Source organism: Culex quinquefasciatus, chromosome 2 (genome assembly GCF_015732765.1).
Source record: "Culex quinquefasciatus strain JHB chromosome 2, VPISU_Cqui_1.0_pri_paternal, whole genome shotgun sequence".
NCBI lineage: Eukaryota > Metazoa > Arthropoda > Insecta > Diptera > Culicidae > Culex > Culex quinquefasciatus.
Window position 1 is genome coordinate 39,465,052 of NC_051862.1, and position 15,345 is coordinate 39,480,396.

At 33.8% G+C, this 15,345-nt stretch overlaps 1 protein-coding gene across 1 annotated transcript; it reads right to left on the reverse strand.

The window, feature by feature from the left end:
* Positions 1-6,343: 6,343 nt before the first annotated feature.
* Positions 6,344-15,345, reverse strand: LOC6045977 (eukaryotic translation initiation factor 2-alpha kinase 1). The gene is made up of 3 exons (XM_038256530.1): positions 15,120-15,345; positions 14,264-15,057; positions 6,344-7,839 (listed from the first exon to the last, which is right to left on the reverse strand). The coding sequence occupies exons 1-3, from the start codon at positions 15,196-15,198 to the stop codon at positions 6,532-6,534; spliced, it is 2,181 nt and encodes a 726-aa protein (XP_038112458.1). The 5' UTR covers positions 15,199-15,345; the 3' UTR covers positions 6,344-6,531.

Consider the following 15,345-nt stretch of genomic DNA (forward strand, 5'->3'; position numbering starts at 1 on the left):
GTTTTTCATACATTTTTTAGATTTTTCCCATACAAACTAAACCTTTGAGTATCAATGGGTAAATGTTGACCGATTTTTCTCACATTTGGCCCGGAAAATTCGACATCATTAAGTTTCATCTCATTTGAAAAAATAATACAAAAAAAGGTCGGTTTGGAGAAACGTAGAGAATCACTCAAATTTGATTCACTACACGACAAAACAAAACTTGTATCATGCGCAGTACGATATCTCATCGGTTCCTCAGAGAAAAGGCTTCCCCGAATCCGATGCAATCGACAGAATTTGATATTATGTACACGCGGACTTACCAGAATTTGGTTAATTTTTTAGCATTAAAAAATCGAACAATTTAAAAAAAAAAATACCATGCGTCTCCTACAAAATTATATGAGCCATCTACAAGAATATGGAAGCCCCTAATTCATTTCCTTTAAGCACAACGGAAACAACCAATACAAATGCATAAAATTGTTGTCAAGTTCGGGGGGTCCACAACTAGCATATATAATATTTGAAAATATTTTTTTTAAATCTATTTGTTTACTAAAATTGTATGTATCTCATAGGTCTATTTGTACGTCGGGATGTCCATGGTCATCCAAGGACTCCCTGGAGTAAAGATCTGCGAGTCTACGCCGTAACAAGCAAGAGGTCGTTGGATTTTGACCCCAGATCATGTGCGTAAGGTAGACTACTATATGAATGTGTTGGAATGTCCATGGTCATTTAAGAACTCCCTGGAGATTCTATACGCACATGATCTGGGATCAGAATTCGACGACCTCTTGCTTGTTACGGCGGTAGACTCGTAGATCTTAACTCCAGGGAGTCCTTGGATGACCATGGACATCCCGAAGTACATATAGACCTATGAGATACATATAATTTTAGTAAACAAATAAATTCAAAAAAACCTTTTTTTTTCAAATATTTTAATTTCAAACTTTTAATATTTATTTCAATAATCGTACAAAAAAATGCTAGTTGTGGACCCCCCGAACTTGACAACAATTTTATCCATTTATATTGGTTGTTTCCGATGTGCTTAAAGGAAATGACTATGAACCAGGGGCTTTCATATTCTTGTAGATAGCTCATATAATTTGGAGGAGACGCATGTTTTTTTTGAAATTGTTCGATTTTTTAATGTTAAAAAATTTACCAAATTCTGGTAAGTCCGCGTGGTCATAAAATCAAATTCTGTCGATTGCATCGGATTCGGGGAAGCCTTTTCTCTGAGGAACTTATGAGATATCGTACTGCGCATGATACAAGTTTTGTTTTGTCGTGTAGTGTTATGCACCTGAAACGAACATAAAATAGTAGTTTATGCAACAAGTTGCAAAAATGGGATTTTTTCAGCACGAGTTGTATATTTATCCAACGAAGTTAACCGAGTTGGATGAATACGACGAGTGCTGAAAAAAACATGTTTTGCAACGAGTTCCATACAACTTTTTTTTGCAATGCAAATTTACCTTTGAATGAAATTATAAGTCAAATGTTCATGTATTTTGTCCATAAATCATTTTTTTTTTTGAAAAGTATTACTTTTCGAAATAAGTGCTGAAAAGTTCAACTTTTCAGCACCCATTTAAGTACTGAAAAGTAGAACTTTTTAGCATTTATTTTGAAAAGTGTTGCTATTCGACTCTGTTATTTTTGGTACAGAAAAGTAGGCTATTTCGTCGTTCAAGAATGACAGGAAAAATAAGTAGTTTCCCGACTTAATTGCAAAAAATAGATTTTTGGTGTTTTCCGGATTTTTCAGTATTATGTGGAAGACGTAAAAAGTGTTTTGGCAACTTTTCTTAATTTTTTTTCTATTGAAGACACAGAGCATCTCAATTTAATTCAGGACGAAAACACTTGCCTTCTCATGATAATTACACCATGCAGCAGATGATTCTGATGTGTTTGCTCCTCTTCTTCTCTCTTTGTTCACAACTCTCTCACACACACTTTTTATCACAGCGCATTTGAAGATAATTAAAAAGCGGCACGCTCGTTCGCGTGGCACCTCAGCCGCGCCAAAATATGGACGACCCCTGGAGGCGTCAAAAGCGACTCGCTCAGGTTCGCAGGACGATGAAAAGGCGATTGAATCTTGATTGGAAAAGTAATTTTGATCGCAGCATGCTCTCTGTTTTTTTCTTGTCTTGGTAGAATGATAATGAAAGTGAGCGAGAAAAAAGGAGGTTGGATTTTGGATGTGATATTCAATAAAAACGACACTTGAGGGGCGGCCATAAATCATGTGACGCGAGCAAGGTGTGCGTGCACTTATTAGAAAGGTGATTGAATAAGTGACGGCAGGTTGACGGTGTTTGCATTAATTACATTAAGTGTGGAATGTTAATGAACGCGAATTTTCGAGAAAAAATTTTGCAATATCGGCAAAATTTAAATTTGATCTACAAGATTTATCTTTATGTCATAATGCAAATTTAAAATTAATTGAGCGATTTTATAGAAGGCATATGGTGTTGAAAATAAATAAAGATATTTTATGCAAAATGTTTGAAAATCGCTCTATATTTTTTCAGATGTAGTAGAGCAATTTTTTAAGTTTAGTCTAGACAAACTTTCATAAATCTTGCTTAAATCCTTGAAGAATTCAGAATTTTGCTCACTTCTCACTAGAGCTGTTTGACAGTGAGAGTAACTAAATGGTTTATTAAATAAATTAGCGAAAAAAATCATGTATTTTAAACTAGGTTAATGGAGCTATATCTTCTTTGCCGTAAAGAACAACCAAAATTCACATTTCAGATAAGAACCTTCGCTGTTGACACCGGGATGCATAATTGTCACACCTTTCGCCCAAAATATCCCAGCCCGGAGCTACGGGAGCAACTGCGGAAAATTAATGCAAATTTGAGCAAAAAGAACCAAAAAAAAACATGCTCACTCAAAAAAAAAATGATCCCATCATCATTACACGCCGGTCGTGGCCAGAGTGTCGCCATCGGGACGCGTGCGTGTGTCCTTATTGAATCTAATGGTGAAAGGTTGACTTTTGGTGCTCTCCTCTGATGCTCATCGGAATAAATTATCCTGGAGCGGCGATCGACACCGGGAAGATGGTCAACGCACTTAAAAAAATAATGTCGAAAGTGAACCGCAGAAGGAAAAAAAATCGTATCAAAATTAATAACCGGTTGTCGTCGGTTATGTTTTAGGCAAATTGCGGTCGTAAAAATTTAGAGCACCTTATTTCTGCAGAAAAACTTAACCAACCCAATCCAGCAGAGGTGCTCTAATGATGATTGCCGCGAGGACGATGACGACGACGTTGGGGACGGAATTGTGTTGACACCTATAAAATTGGATGAGGTAGGGTTATCATTTGAATGGGTTATAACATCTTGTTTTTTGATAAGACGAAAATCATCTGTTTCAGAACACCGGAATATCAGCTGGTTCTGCAAAAGAAACTTTCTTTAAGAAAGGAAAATAAATATCATAAATTCATATCTCAGCTATTCTCCACCGAAATGGCCGATGTTATGATATTTCAAATTTCAGTATTTTTTTATTTGGCTAAAACTTTGTGGGGGTGGGCTTCGCTATAACCAAAGAAGTTATTTTGCATCATTGGTTAGCCCATACAATTCTCCATGCAATTTTAGCAGCTATCCATTAGGATGGCTCGAGAAGGTCTATTTATCAGAACATGTTCTTTTTGGTGATTTTAGGCCCCTAAACCGTGTTTTTTGCTCGGAAATCACATTTTAGACCAGTTTTGAGCACGATGTATCTTTTGACAGGAGCAAGATAGCACAACTGCCCATAATGGAATACCCGATTCGAGTGGTAGTTTGACGGTTCGCTCCATAAGAAATACATTGCTCACTACCAATCGCGTCGGGTACTCCATTGAAAATTCGGCTATTATGCCACATCAAGTATTTAGAAAAACGCGTTTTAGTGTTTGTCACCAAATCTCTCTCAAGGCAATTTCCCATAAGAGTGGCATATTAGCCGTTTGGTTTTTCGCATCGGCAGCCAAGTCTAAACACTATTTCAGTAAAATTCAAGTTCCAGTAGATGCGTTGGAACATCCTCTACCACCTGGTGCTAATATCTCGTTTTTGCCAAAAGTGGATATTAGCCGTTTTTTCAATGGTGGGCAGACAATACCTACTTTCTTCAGGAAAGTTTTAGAGAATTTTCTCAATTTCAACGCTATTATGTTGGTTTGAAAACTTTAGTGGAAAATTAAAATGATAAAAATCAAAATGTAACAAAGAAGGTTTTCCCAAACCAATTCCTATACAAAATTGAAATGCAATGCGCAAAGTATGGACGCAACCATCGCTCCCAAATTTCGGGGAGTTGTTTTGAGGCCCAAAAGGCATACAAAAAACTGGTTTGATTTGATATTTTTCTTATCCATATAACGACGAGCCAGTCTACTATCAATACAGAAGAGGTATGTAAATAATCGAAAATCTGAATCTTGGGAAGAAATTATCTGATCGGTTCGGTGTCTTGCGCAAAGTGGTAGGTAGTAGTGGTAGAAACTTCATTTTAATTGTTTCTTTATATTGAGTAGCTTAAGTAGCTGTAACTTAGGAACGAAAAGACCGAAATTTGTAAATCGCCCGAAAACAAATATTTTCAAAAAAATAACCTATTGGAAAGTTTGTACTGAGTAAACAATTTTTTTATTTTATTTTTCGAGGAGATATGAAATTTCAAGGATGATTAATTTTTTGACATTAAAAATTGGACCATTAGTTCCAGAGATATCCGCATTTACAAATTTACTACAGTTACAATACAAGCCATAAATAATTTGGCTTAATTAAGTTTCATTAGTTTTTCCATACATCTAATTCTGCGGGCTGGTCTTACAAAATAGGCTGAAGAGGTGAATATTCAAAAATTGGCATTTTGAAAAGGGATATTCTGATCGATTTTGTGTCTCGGCAAATATAGGTTGTGATCAGGACTTAAAAAATAGGTTAAGGATGGTGCAAAAGCTGGTACCGGAGATATGCTTTTTGAAAAAAAAAATAGAATTTTGGAGATAGAAAACATTGTCAAACTAAATTTCAAAGGTATTTTTTGATGCAAAATCAAATTTGAAATCAAATATTACAATTAAATAGTTACAGGCATGTTTATATAAAATGTTCAATTATTGTCAATTATTATTGAAGAGCTCATCTGTTGAATTATTTTCAAAAAGTTTAAAATCTTAAACAAAATTTCATGAATGACTTAGTTGATTAAGTTTTTTTTTTATTTAAACCAATTGTTATAGAGATATCGCAAAAATAAGATATTTTTGTTACCTGCCATTGCCTTCTGAGCTACGACGCTATGAGAAGGAACTATCATTCGCGTATTTTTTACTTCTTACCGCCGGCGTGCCATCCAAGCAACGATGCTTTGGGATGGGCTTTCAAAACGAAATGAAAGTTGAATCAACGGATTATTCGGTAACGTACAATTTAAAATAGATCCGGATTCATTATTGCTAGATGATATGACCAGAAAGTGAAACATAATCATTGCCTTCCGAGCCTCGACGCTATGAGAAGGGCTTTCAAAACAAAATGAAATTTTTAGCATCGTATTATTCGTTATCATGTAAACCTCAAATAGTGCCGATATACCGAACTGTTTTAATCGATTTAATGAAATTCTTCGCGCATGACTTCTTTGCAACAAACTTCACCACGAATTTACCCAGTCCGGACCGCGAACAACCGGCTCAACAACAGAAAGATAATAAAAACACGACGACGCGACGCCTTCTATCAATAAATTCCAGAATCTTCTAGCACTTTCTCGCGGATTCTCGCGCGTCGATTCTCCAACCGATCTCCTCCACGAACACCACACGACTGAGGGCCAAACACCCAAGGCCACGACGCGACACAATTTTTCAATAGATTCCAGAATCTTCTAGCACTTTTTGGTTCGAAATCATGTGAAATATCAGAAAAACCTAGTGTTGGCATTCTCGCACCCTCGCGAGAAAAAAATCATCTCTCTCGAATTCTCGCGAGAAGTAAAAAATAGTACTTTATTCCAGAAAACCGTAGAAAATCCAGTTTTTCGCGAAATTCTAACAAGTAGCCTTATGGGCGAGACAAATTTAACTTGCGTTTTTCTCGGCTTGCTGTTTTTACATATGGGACGGACTCGATTAGAGCGGTAGTGTACTGAGGTTTATATTATTTTTAACATTTTTAAACTTTACAATAAAATGTGAAATTATTTGAAAGCGATATAGTAAAGGTTTTGTTAATAAAACAAAATGTGTTTAATAAATAATAAAGTGGGAATCTTTTATTTGGATTTTCTCAATTATCAAGTTCAATAGTATCAAGCAAACATTTGGTTTATTGCTTCCTTGCTCACGCGCACTAAATTACATTTCGCAATCAAATAATGGAAAATGACTTAATGAAACATGTAATCTTCTCCTGTCGTCGTCGACCTTCATGAAAAGAAAAAAACGCACATCACAAAACTTACAGAACTAATTGAGGCAGGAACACATAACTTGGATTACATTCGCTCCGAACCGCCCTCCTTCCCCTCATCGTCGTCCTTCTTTTCCTGATAGCTCCGCAGGAGCTCCCGTAGCCGTAAAATCTCCTCGTCTTTATTCCGCAACTCAATATCCTTAAACCGCAACTGCTGCTCCTTACTTTCAATCTCCATCGTCTTGATGATCAGCTCCTGCTCCTTCACGATCAACGACTCGCTCGTCCGCAGCTCCATCTGTCCGATCTCCTCCAGCGATTCCTGCCGCTGTCGACGGTGCTGCTCGACCTGGTTCTGCAGCTCCTGGAGCTGCTCACCCTGCAGGGTCAAACTTCGTCGCAGCTGGGAGATGACCTTGTCCCGGTTGAGCTTCAAGCAGTTGACGGCTTCGGTGAGGGCGAATGTGTCTAAACGCTTGAGGGGTCGCTTGTTTAGAAGGTTTTTGAGTAGGGCACTGTACTCGGGGTCGAGGTCCCGCGGGAAGTGGCCCTCGCGAACCTGCTTGATCATCTCCGCTCGCTCCATGTCGGTGTCGAGGGAGATGAGGAGTTCGAGGAGGATGATTCCAAGCGAGTAAATGTCCGATTTGGGGTCACATTTGCCTTCCAGTTGTTCTGGGGCGGCGTACAGTGGAGTTCCGAAGCCGGCACCGGTGTGAGAACTCTGCAAGGGGCAGGCCAGACCGAAGTCGCCCAGCTGGATCGAAATCGACTTGTCGTGGTCGTTGACGCTGACGAAGATGTTGCTCGGTTTGATGTCGTGGTGGACGATGCCTCGGGAGTGAATGTACGTCAACCCGTTCAACAGCTGATGCAAAACGTCCGTAACGACGTCCAAATGCTGTGACGAACTGTTGGCCGTCCGGTCGTCCTGAACCGGACTAGGTTCTTCATTACCAAAACACCCAATCCCGCTCAGCTGCGAGCTCTGCCGGCAGAACGAATTCTTCGGAATGGTACTCGCGACAAAGTCCGGCCGGCGACTCCGCACAAACCCACTGTAAAACTCTTCGAAGCACCCGAACCGGTTCCGGTCGTCCAACCACTCCCTCAGCGTCAAGTGACAAAGCGTCATCTGGATGTACAGCGTGGCCCACTTGAGCTTGACGTGGGGCTGCGTTTCCTCCACGCTCAGGACACTTCCGCGGGCGTCCTCCAGCTCGGCCAGCTGGCGGTCTCGAGACGAGGATTTGGACTTGGACTTGGACGAGCGATCCTGTCCGTCGTTGCTGTTGGGCTGGCTGTGCTCAAAGTGGATGAAATCGTCCGTCGTCTCGTCCTGGAGTTTCAGCGAGTCGGAGAGGGTTCGCCGGCGGGTGCGCGATTTGGACTGGAATTGAAAATTAAATAAAAATAAACTTTTGCTTTTTATCACGTTTTTGTTTTGACGTTTTTTTTTAGTTTTAAATTGTTTTGTTAATTGTTTTAAAAATAAAAAAAACTATTTTTTTTAAGATTTTTGATTTTTTAATGTTTTTTAAGTTTTAAAAGTTTTTTTTTGTTTTTTTTTTAGTTTTTAAAGTTTTTGTTAGTTTTTTTTATTTATTTTAGTTTTAATTTTTAAGAGCGAGTTTTTCACCGATGTGAAACAGGTCGTATCGAGGTGCTCCGATTTGGATGAAACTTTCAGCGTTTGTTTGTCTATACATGAGATGAACTCATGCCAAATATGAGCCCTCTTCGACAAAGGGAAGTGGGGTAAAACGGGCTTTGAAGTTTGAGGTCCAAAACACATGAAAAATCTTAAAATTGCTCGCATTTCCGTAAAACTTCATCAATTCCAACTCTCTTAGATGCATTCGAATGGTCTTTTGAAGCCCTTCAAAATGGGCTATAGACGTACAGGATTGGTTTGACTTTTTCTCATAGCTTTTGCAAATTACTGTTAAAATGGATTTTTTTAAATCCTCAATAACTTTTGGCAACAGCCTCCAACACCCATACTCCCATAGGTCAAAAGATAGGCAATTACATGGACTATAAGCCTACGGTATTAACTTTTTGGCCAATCGCAGTTTTTCTCATAGATTTTCGATTTTTCTTGAACAAACATTTTACAACGTTAGTTTTTGCCCTGTAGGCCTCCATAGCGGCATTTTTTGGTCTCAATTTTGACATATTCGGAATCCTCAGAAAATTTTACATTAGATTGAGGTATTGGGATTTTGAATTTGATTGGAAAAAATGCGATTTAGAATTAATTAAAATATTATTTAACATTTTGTCGGATTAGGGTTAAAACAAGTTTTCGCCTACTTGATACAGCATTTCGACGGTAACATTTCAAAAGGCATCATGTACATTTTGACACTTTCTGGGTTATTGCATATTCTGAAAGTACTCCTAATAAGCTACCTCTCCACCAAAAATGAGCAAAAGTTACTTCAGTAAAGTCTGTTTAATCATGATTTTAAATTAAGTAACATAAACAAAATCTCTGCTATCAGCAGTCCCTGTTTATATAGCCCTGTCAACCTGTCAAACAAAAGACTACATGAACCTCGTGACGGAAAAAAAGCATCAAGAAAAAAGCTCCATGTACATTCGGCGAAGAAAAACGAATCATAACAAAGCGTCCCCCTCAATGACAGCAGGGTGATATAGACGTTGGTGATTTCAAAAGAAGTTATGTTTGTTTTTCTCAAATAAAATTACGGAAATGATGTTTTATTGGATTTGGATGATCAAGTATCAATAAAAGCAAGGTTTTTCATCGTTTGTTATCATTAGAACGTCTTATTTTGCTTTTATATTAAAATGGGATCTGAAAATGGATGCTCAACATTCAAATGCGTTTTACTCAAAAAGGATGGTGTGTACATGATGCTTTTTGAAATGTTGGCATCGATTTGACGTATTGATCATAGGGTAAATAAGATCTATTTCTTTTTTCAAAAATGTTTTATTTAATTATTTTTTAAATCAAAATTACAACTCAAATACTTCTAACTTACGTGAAATTGTCCGAGGATTTCGAATATGACAAAATTGAGACCAAAAAGTGCCGTCTTCTTGGCCTACAGGGCAAAAACTAACGTTGTAAAATGTTTGTTCTAGAAAAATCGAAAAACTATGAGAAAAACTGCGATTGGCCAAAAAGTTAATACCGCAGACTTATAGTCCATGTAATTACCTATCTTTTGACCTATGGGAGTATGGGTGTTGGAGGCTGTTGCCAAAAGTTATTGAGGATTTAAAAAAATCCATTTTAACAGTAATTTGCAAAAGCTATGAGAAAAAGTCAAACCAATCCTGGATGTCTATAGCACATTTTGAAGGGCTTCAAAAAACCATTCGAATGCATCTAAGAGAGTTGGAATTGATGAAGTTTTACAGAAATGCGAGCAATTTTAAGATTTTTCATGTGTTTTGGACCTCAAACTTCAAAGCCCGTTTTACCCCACTTCCCTTTGTCGTAGAGGGCTCATATTTGGCATGAGTTCATCTCATGTATAGACAAACAAACGCTAAAAAGTTTCATCCAAATCGGAGCACCTCGATACGACCTCTAGAACAAACCGAGCAGAATCTACAAATACTGCCTCTTAATGTTTAGAAAGTTTTTTTTAATGTTGATTTTTTAGTTTTTATGTTTTTCTTTATTTTTTCTAAGTATTTCAAGTTTTTAAAGTTGATAAGGTTTTTTAGATTTTTAAGGTTTTAAAGTTTTTTTTTATCTTTTTTTGTTTTTTTTTACTTTTTTCATGTTTTAAAAGTTTAGATTTTCTAAGTTTTTAAAAGTTTTTTTTAGTTTTTCAAAAAGATTCAAAAACTTATAATTTCAGGTTTTCCAAGTTTTTAAAGTTTGAGTTTTTATTTTTTATGTTTTTTAAGTTTTCTAAACAAAAAATAAAGGTTTTGTAAAGTTATTTTAAAGATTTTCAAAAAGTATTATAAGTTTTAAAGTTTTTTTAACACTTTTTTTTAGTTTTAAGTTTTTTTATGTTTTTCAAGTTTTTTAAGTTTTCCAGATTTTGTAAGTTGCTGAAGATTTTAAAGTTTTTTTATCTTTATATGGTTTTTTTTTTCAATTTTTGAGTTTTTAAAGTTTAGATTTTTTAAGGTTATTAACATTTTCTCAAGATTTTCAGGTTTTTAAAATTTTCAAGGTATTAAAGTAAGTTTAATTTTGTAATGTTTTTTTTTAAAATTTTCTAAAAAAATAATTAATAAATTAAATTTTATATTATTTAAAAAAAAAATATGGTTTTAAACTTTTTGTTTTTTTAAGTTTTTTATGAATTAAAATTACGGTTTTTTTTAAATAAAAAGTTTTTAAAGTTTTAAAAAAAAAAAATTTAAGCTTTTCAAGTTTTTTTGGTTTTTTAAACTTAAAATTTCAAGTTTTTCAAGTTTTTAAAGTTTTAAAAGTTTTTTAAATCTTTTTTTTCGTTTTTTTCAATTTTATCAGGTATTTAAAGTTTAGATTTTTAAGTTTTTTTAAAAGTTTTACAAAAAGTTTTTAAGTTTTTCGAGTTTATCACATTTTTCAAGTTTTTAAAGTTTGTTATATGTTTTTGTTAGGATTTTATGTTTTTTTTTTAATTTAAGATTTTTTAAAGTTTTTTTTCTGAAAAAAAATTAAAGATTTTCAAAAAAATAGGTTTTTGAAGCTTTTTTTTTAGTTTTTTTTAGATGTTCTAATTTTTAAAAAAGTTTTTTTTTGTTTTTCAAAAAGATTTTTAAGTTTTTCAGGTTTTCTATCTAAGTTTTTAAATTATGAGATTTTATTTTTTTATGTTTATTAAGTTTTCTAAAAAAACTAAAAGGTTTTTTAAAAGTTATTTTAAAGATTTTCTAAAAATATTTTAAGTTTTAAAGTTTTTTAACACTTTTTTTTGGTTAAGTTTTTTTATGTTTTTCAAGTTTTTTAAGTTTTCCTGGTTTTGTAAGTTGCCCAAGTTTTTAAAGATTTTTTTATCTACATAAAGTTTTTTCAATTTTTATGTTTTTAAAGTTTATATTTTTAAAGGTTTTTAACAGTTTCTCAAGTTTTTCAGGTTTTTAAAATTTTCAAAGTATTAAAGTAAGATTAGTTTTTCAATGTTTTTAAGTTTTCTAAAAAATAATTAATTTATAAAATTTTATATTATTTGAAAAAATTTCAAAACATCTTTTATGTTTTTAAAGTTTTTGTATTTTTTTTAGCTTTTAAGATTTCTATGTTTTTTTATGTTTTTAAAGCTACGGTTTTTTCAAAAAAATAAAAGTTTTAAAAAAAAGTTTTTTAAGCTTTTCAAGTTTTTTTTGTTTTTCAGTTTTTTTAGTTTTTCATGTTTTTTTAATCTTTTTTTGGTTTTTTAATTTTTTGAAGTATTTAAAGTTTAGATTTTTAAGTTTTACAAAAAGTTCTTGAGGTTTTTAAGTTTTTCGAGTTTTTCAAAAAAAATTAAGGTTAAGGTTTTTTATATGTTTTTGTTAGGATTTTATGTTTTTTTTAAGTTTTTTTTTCCAAACAAAATTAAAGATTTTCAAAAAAAATAAGTTTTTGAAGCTTTTTTGTAGTTTTTAAGTTTTTTTAGTTTTACAAGTTAAGGTTTATTAAGTTTTTTAGTTCATAAAGTTTTTCATAAAGTGTTTTTTTAAGTTTGTTAGGTTTTCTAGGTTTTTAAGGTTTTCAAGTTTTTTAAGTTTTTTAAGTTATTAAAGTTTTTAAATTTTTAAAGATTTTTTTGTTTTTTTGAGTTTTTTTTAAATTTTCAAAAGGTTTTTCAAGAGTTTTAATGTTTTTAAATTTTTCGAGGTTTTCAAGTTGATCAAGTATCTTAAGTATTTTCAGAAGTATTTGAAGTATTTTAAGTATTTCAAGTATTTCAAGTACTTCAAGTATTTCAAGTATTTCAAGTATTTCAAGTATTTCAAGTATTCCAAGTATTTCAAGTATTTCAAGTATTTCAAGTATTTCAAGTGTTTTAAAGTATTTTAAGTATTATAAGTGATTTTTAAAGGTTTTTAACAGTTTCTCAAGTTTTTCAGGTTTTTAAAAATTTTCAAGGTATTAAAGTAAGATTAATTTTTCAATGTTTTTTAAGTTTTCTAAAAAAATTATTAATTTATAAAATTTTATATTATTTGAAAAATTTTCAAAACATCTTTTATGTTTTTAAAGTTTTTGTATTTATTTTAGCTTTTAAGATTTCTATGTTTATTTTTGTTTTTAAAGCTACGGTTTAAAAAAAAATAAAAGTTTTTAAAAAAAGTTTTTTAAGCTTTTCAAGTTTTTTTGTTTTTCAGTTTTTTAAGTTTTTCATGTTTTTTTAAATCTTTTTTTGGTTTTTTTAATTTTTTGAAGTATTTAAAGTTTAGATTTTTAAGTTTTACAAAAAATTCTTGAGGTTTTTAAGTTTTTCGAGTTTTTCAAAAAAATTTAAGGTTAAGGTTTTTTATATGTTTTTGTTAGGGTTTTATGTTTTTTTTTAAGTTTTTTTTTCCAAACAAATTCAAAGATTTTCAAAAAAAATAAGTTTTTGAAGCTTTTTTTTAGTTTTTAAGTTTTTTTAGTTTTACAAGTTAAGGTTTATTAAGTTTTTTAGTTCATAAAGTTTTTCATAAAGTGTTTTTTTAAGTTTGTTAGGTTTTCCAGGTTTTTAAGGTTTTCAAGTTTTTTAAGTTTTTTAAGTTATTAAAGTTTTTAAATTTTTAAAGATTTTTTTGTTTTTTTGAGTTTTTTTTAATTTTCAAAAAGTTTTTCAAGAGTTTTAATGTTTTTAAAATTTTTCGAGGTTTTCAAGTTGATCAAGTATCTTAAGTATTTTCAGAAGTATTTGAAGTATTTTAAGTATTTCAAGTATTTCAAGTACTTCAAGTATTTCAAGTATTTCAAGTATTTCAAGTATTTCAAGTATTTCTCGGATTAGTTTTCAAAAAGACGTAAGAGCCAATGGTAAACAAAGCCTTTTTTGCTTCGGTATTCGACCTACTTACGAAAAACCAATTTCAAAAATGCTTAAGATTGTTCATCTACACGTCTTTCAAGTGCCCTAGACTAAAAATTAATGAAATTTTGTTACAATTTGGAGAAAAACGAATATTCGTGTCGGAGGTCACGGTGGCTCTTACGGCTTTTTGAAAACTCACCCGAGATTTCAAGTATTTCAAGTATTTCAAGTATTTCAAGTATTTCAAGTATTTTAAAGTATTTTAAGTATTATAAGTGTTTTAAGTGTTTCAAATAATTTAGGTGTTTTAAGTATTTTAAGTTTTTATTTATTTCAAGTATCTAAAGTATGCTAAACATTTTGAGATTTTAAAGTATTTTAATTTTTTTTGAGTACTAAAGTTTTTATTTTTGTAATGTATTGTTTTTTGTTTACCTTCATGTTTGTAATTTTAGTTGTTTGTAGTTGTACAATCAATTTTACAAGCAGATTTTTTTAGATAACTTCTATTAGTGAAATAAAATTTGCAATGGCATTGCAATTTTTTGTCAAGAATTAATACAAAAATTAAAATGTTATTGATAGGTGTTAATGATTTGTCCAAGCAAATTGAGTAATACACTCAATAAAGTGCTTATGACAGAGTTACAGTTTAGATGGTAAAATTTCCAAAATATTAAAAAAATGTAAACAAATTTTTGTATTTTTTCAAACAGTAGAAACAACATTCTCAATAAGCTTGAAAATATCTTATTTGATTTAAAAAGGAATTTACAATCTAAGCATTTCATGAATATTATGAATATTATTGAAAAAATCATCTTAATTCAAAAAAAAAATACTGAGAGTTTCACCCACTTCAACGCCTCAACTCACCTGATGCGTGATCGACCTCAAGCTAAACGAAACTCCTCCACTGCTTTCCACATCATCGTCCTCATCTTCCTCCTCGTCCTCATCCTCATCATCCATCGTGGACCTTCCATTCTCTCCGTCCACCCCGTTCCCATCACCCCCACCTCCGCTATCATTCCTCCCACGACCGACATTCGCCAGCAACGGTTCCAGCCAGGCCGCCTTGTATGGCACGATGTTGATGTGATTCAGACTGGCCAGCGTCTTTACCTCCGCCAGGTGCACCAACACGTTGTTGATGGTCGTCGAGCGGATCGTAATCTTCTTGACCGCGTACACTCCGCCATCCAAGTTATTCCGAGCGCGGTACACTTTCCCGAAACCCCCTCCAGCGATGAACCCAAGTTCGGTGAACTCCCGATGGTACCGAGACCACTCCAGCCCGACGGTCGGCTGTGGCTGCAGTGGCCACATGTTCTCGAGGGCCACCGGAACGGGCAGGTTCTGTCCGCGGGCAATGCTGACCAGCTGGTAGAGTGCCTTCTGGTACTGACTTCGCATCATTTCGAATTCGCCCATGGCGTACGTTTCGTCAATCAGATTGACCGCGTGAAGACGCTCGCAGATTGTATTGTACAGCTCCTGGGACCTTTTTGGGTCCGGATCCAGCAGAGCGCACAGCTGCTGCACCAAAGACTCCACCAGCAGAGAAACCGGAGTGCTGGCCTTGGCGGCCAAGCGGCTGTGCAGACCATTGCCGACTAGTTCGGTGGAGGCGCGGGTCACCGAGGACAGGTTGACCCCACCGGAACCTACTGAAAAATGCGGAACGAAACATTAGTTTCAAATTTATCGATTGTTCCAGAAAACCGCAAACCTCCATCAAACTTCGTTATCGTCTCCAGCTCGTCCCAGTCCGGGCCAAAGTCGTCGTCACTGTCGCCGTCGGATTCCATTGTCTTCGCACGCAATTTGCGCACCACGTTCACTATAGCATATCAACTTTTTATTTGCAATTTTAAAAATAAAGCCAATTTTTGCGATTGTTGGGAAATTTTGCGATCTGAAAGCACGAAAACTCTTCATGCGGAAGAAGGAACCAA

Bases quoted from the DNA above. Each gene is read 5' to 3' on its own strand.
- LOC6045977 (XM_038256530.1), bottom strand. From the start codon at position 15,198: ATGGAATCCGACGGCGACAGTGACGACGACTTTGGCCCGGACTGGGAC. The intron at 15,058-15,119 runs GTTTGCGGTTTT...CGCATTTTTCAG, and splicing joins GATAACGAAGTTTGATGGAG to TAGGTTCCGGTGGGGTCAAC. The intron at 7,840-14,263 runs GTGAGTTGAGGC...TTTCAATTCCAG, and splicing joins TGAGGTCGATCACGCATCAG to TCCAAATCGCGCACCCGCCG.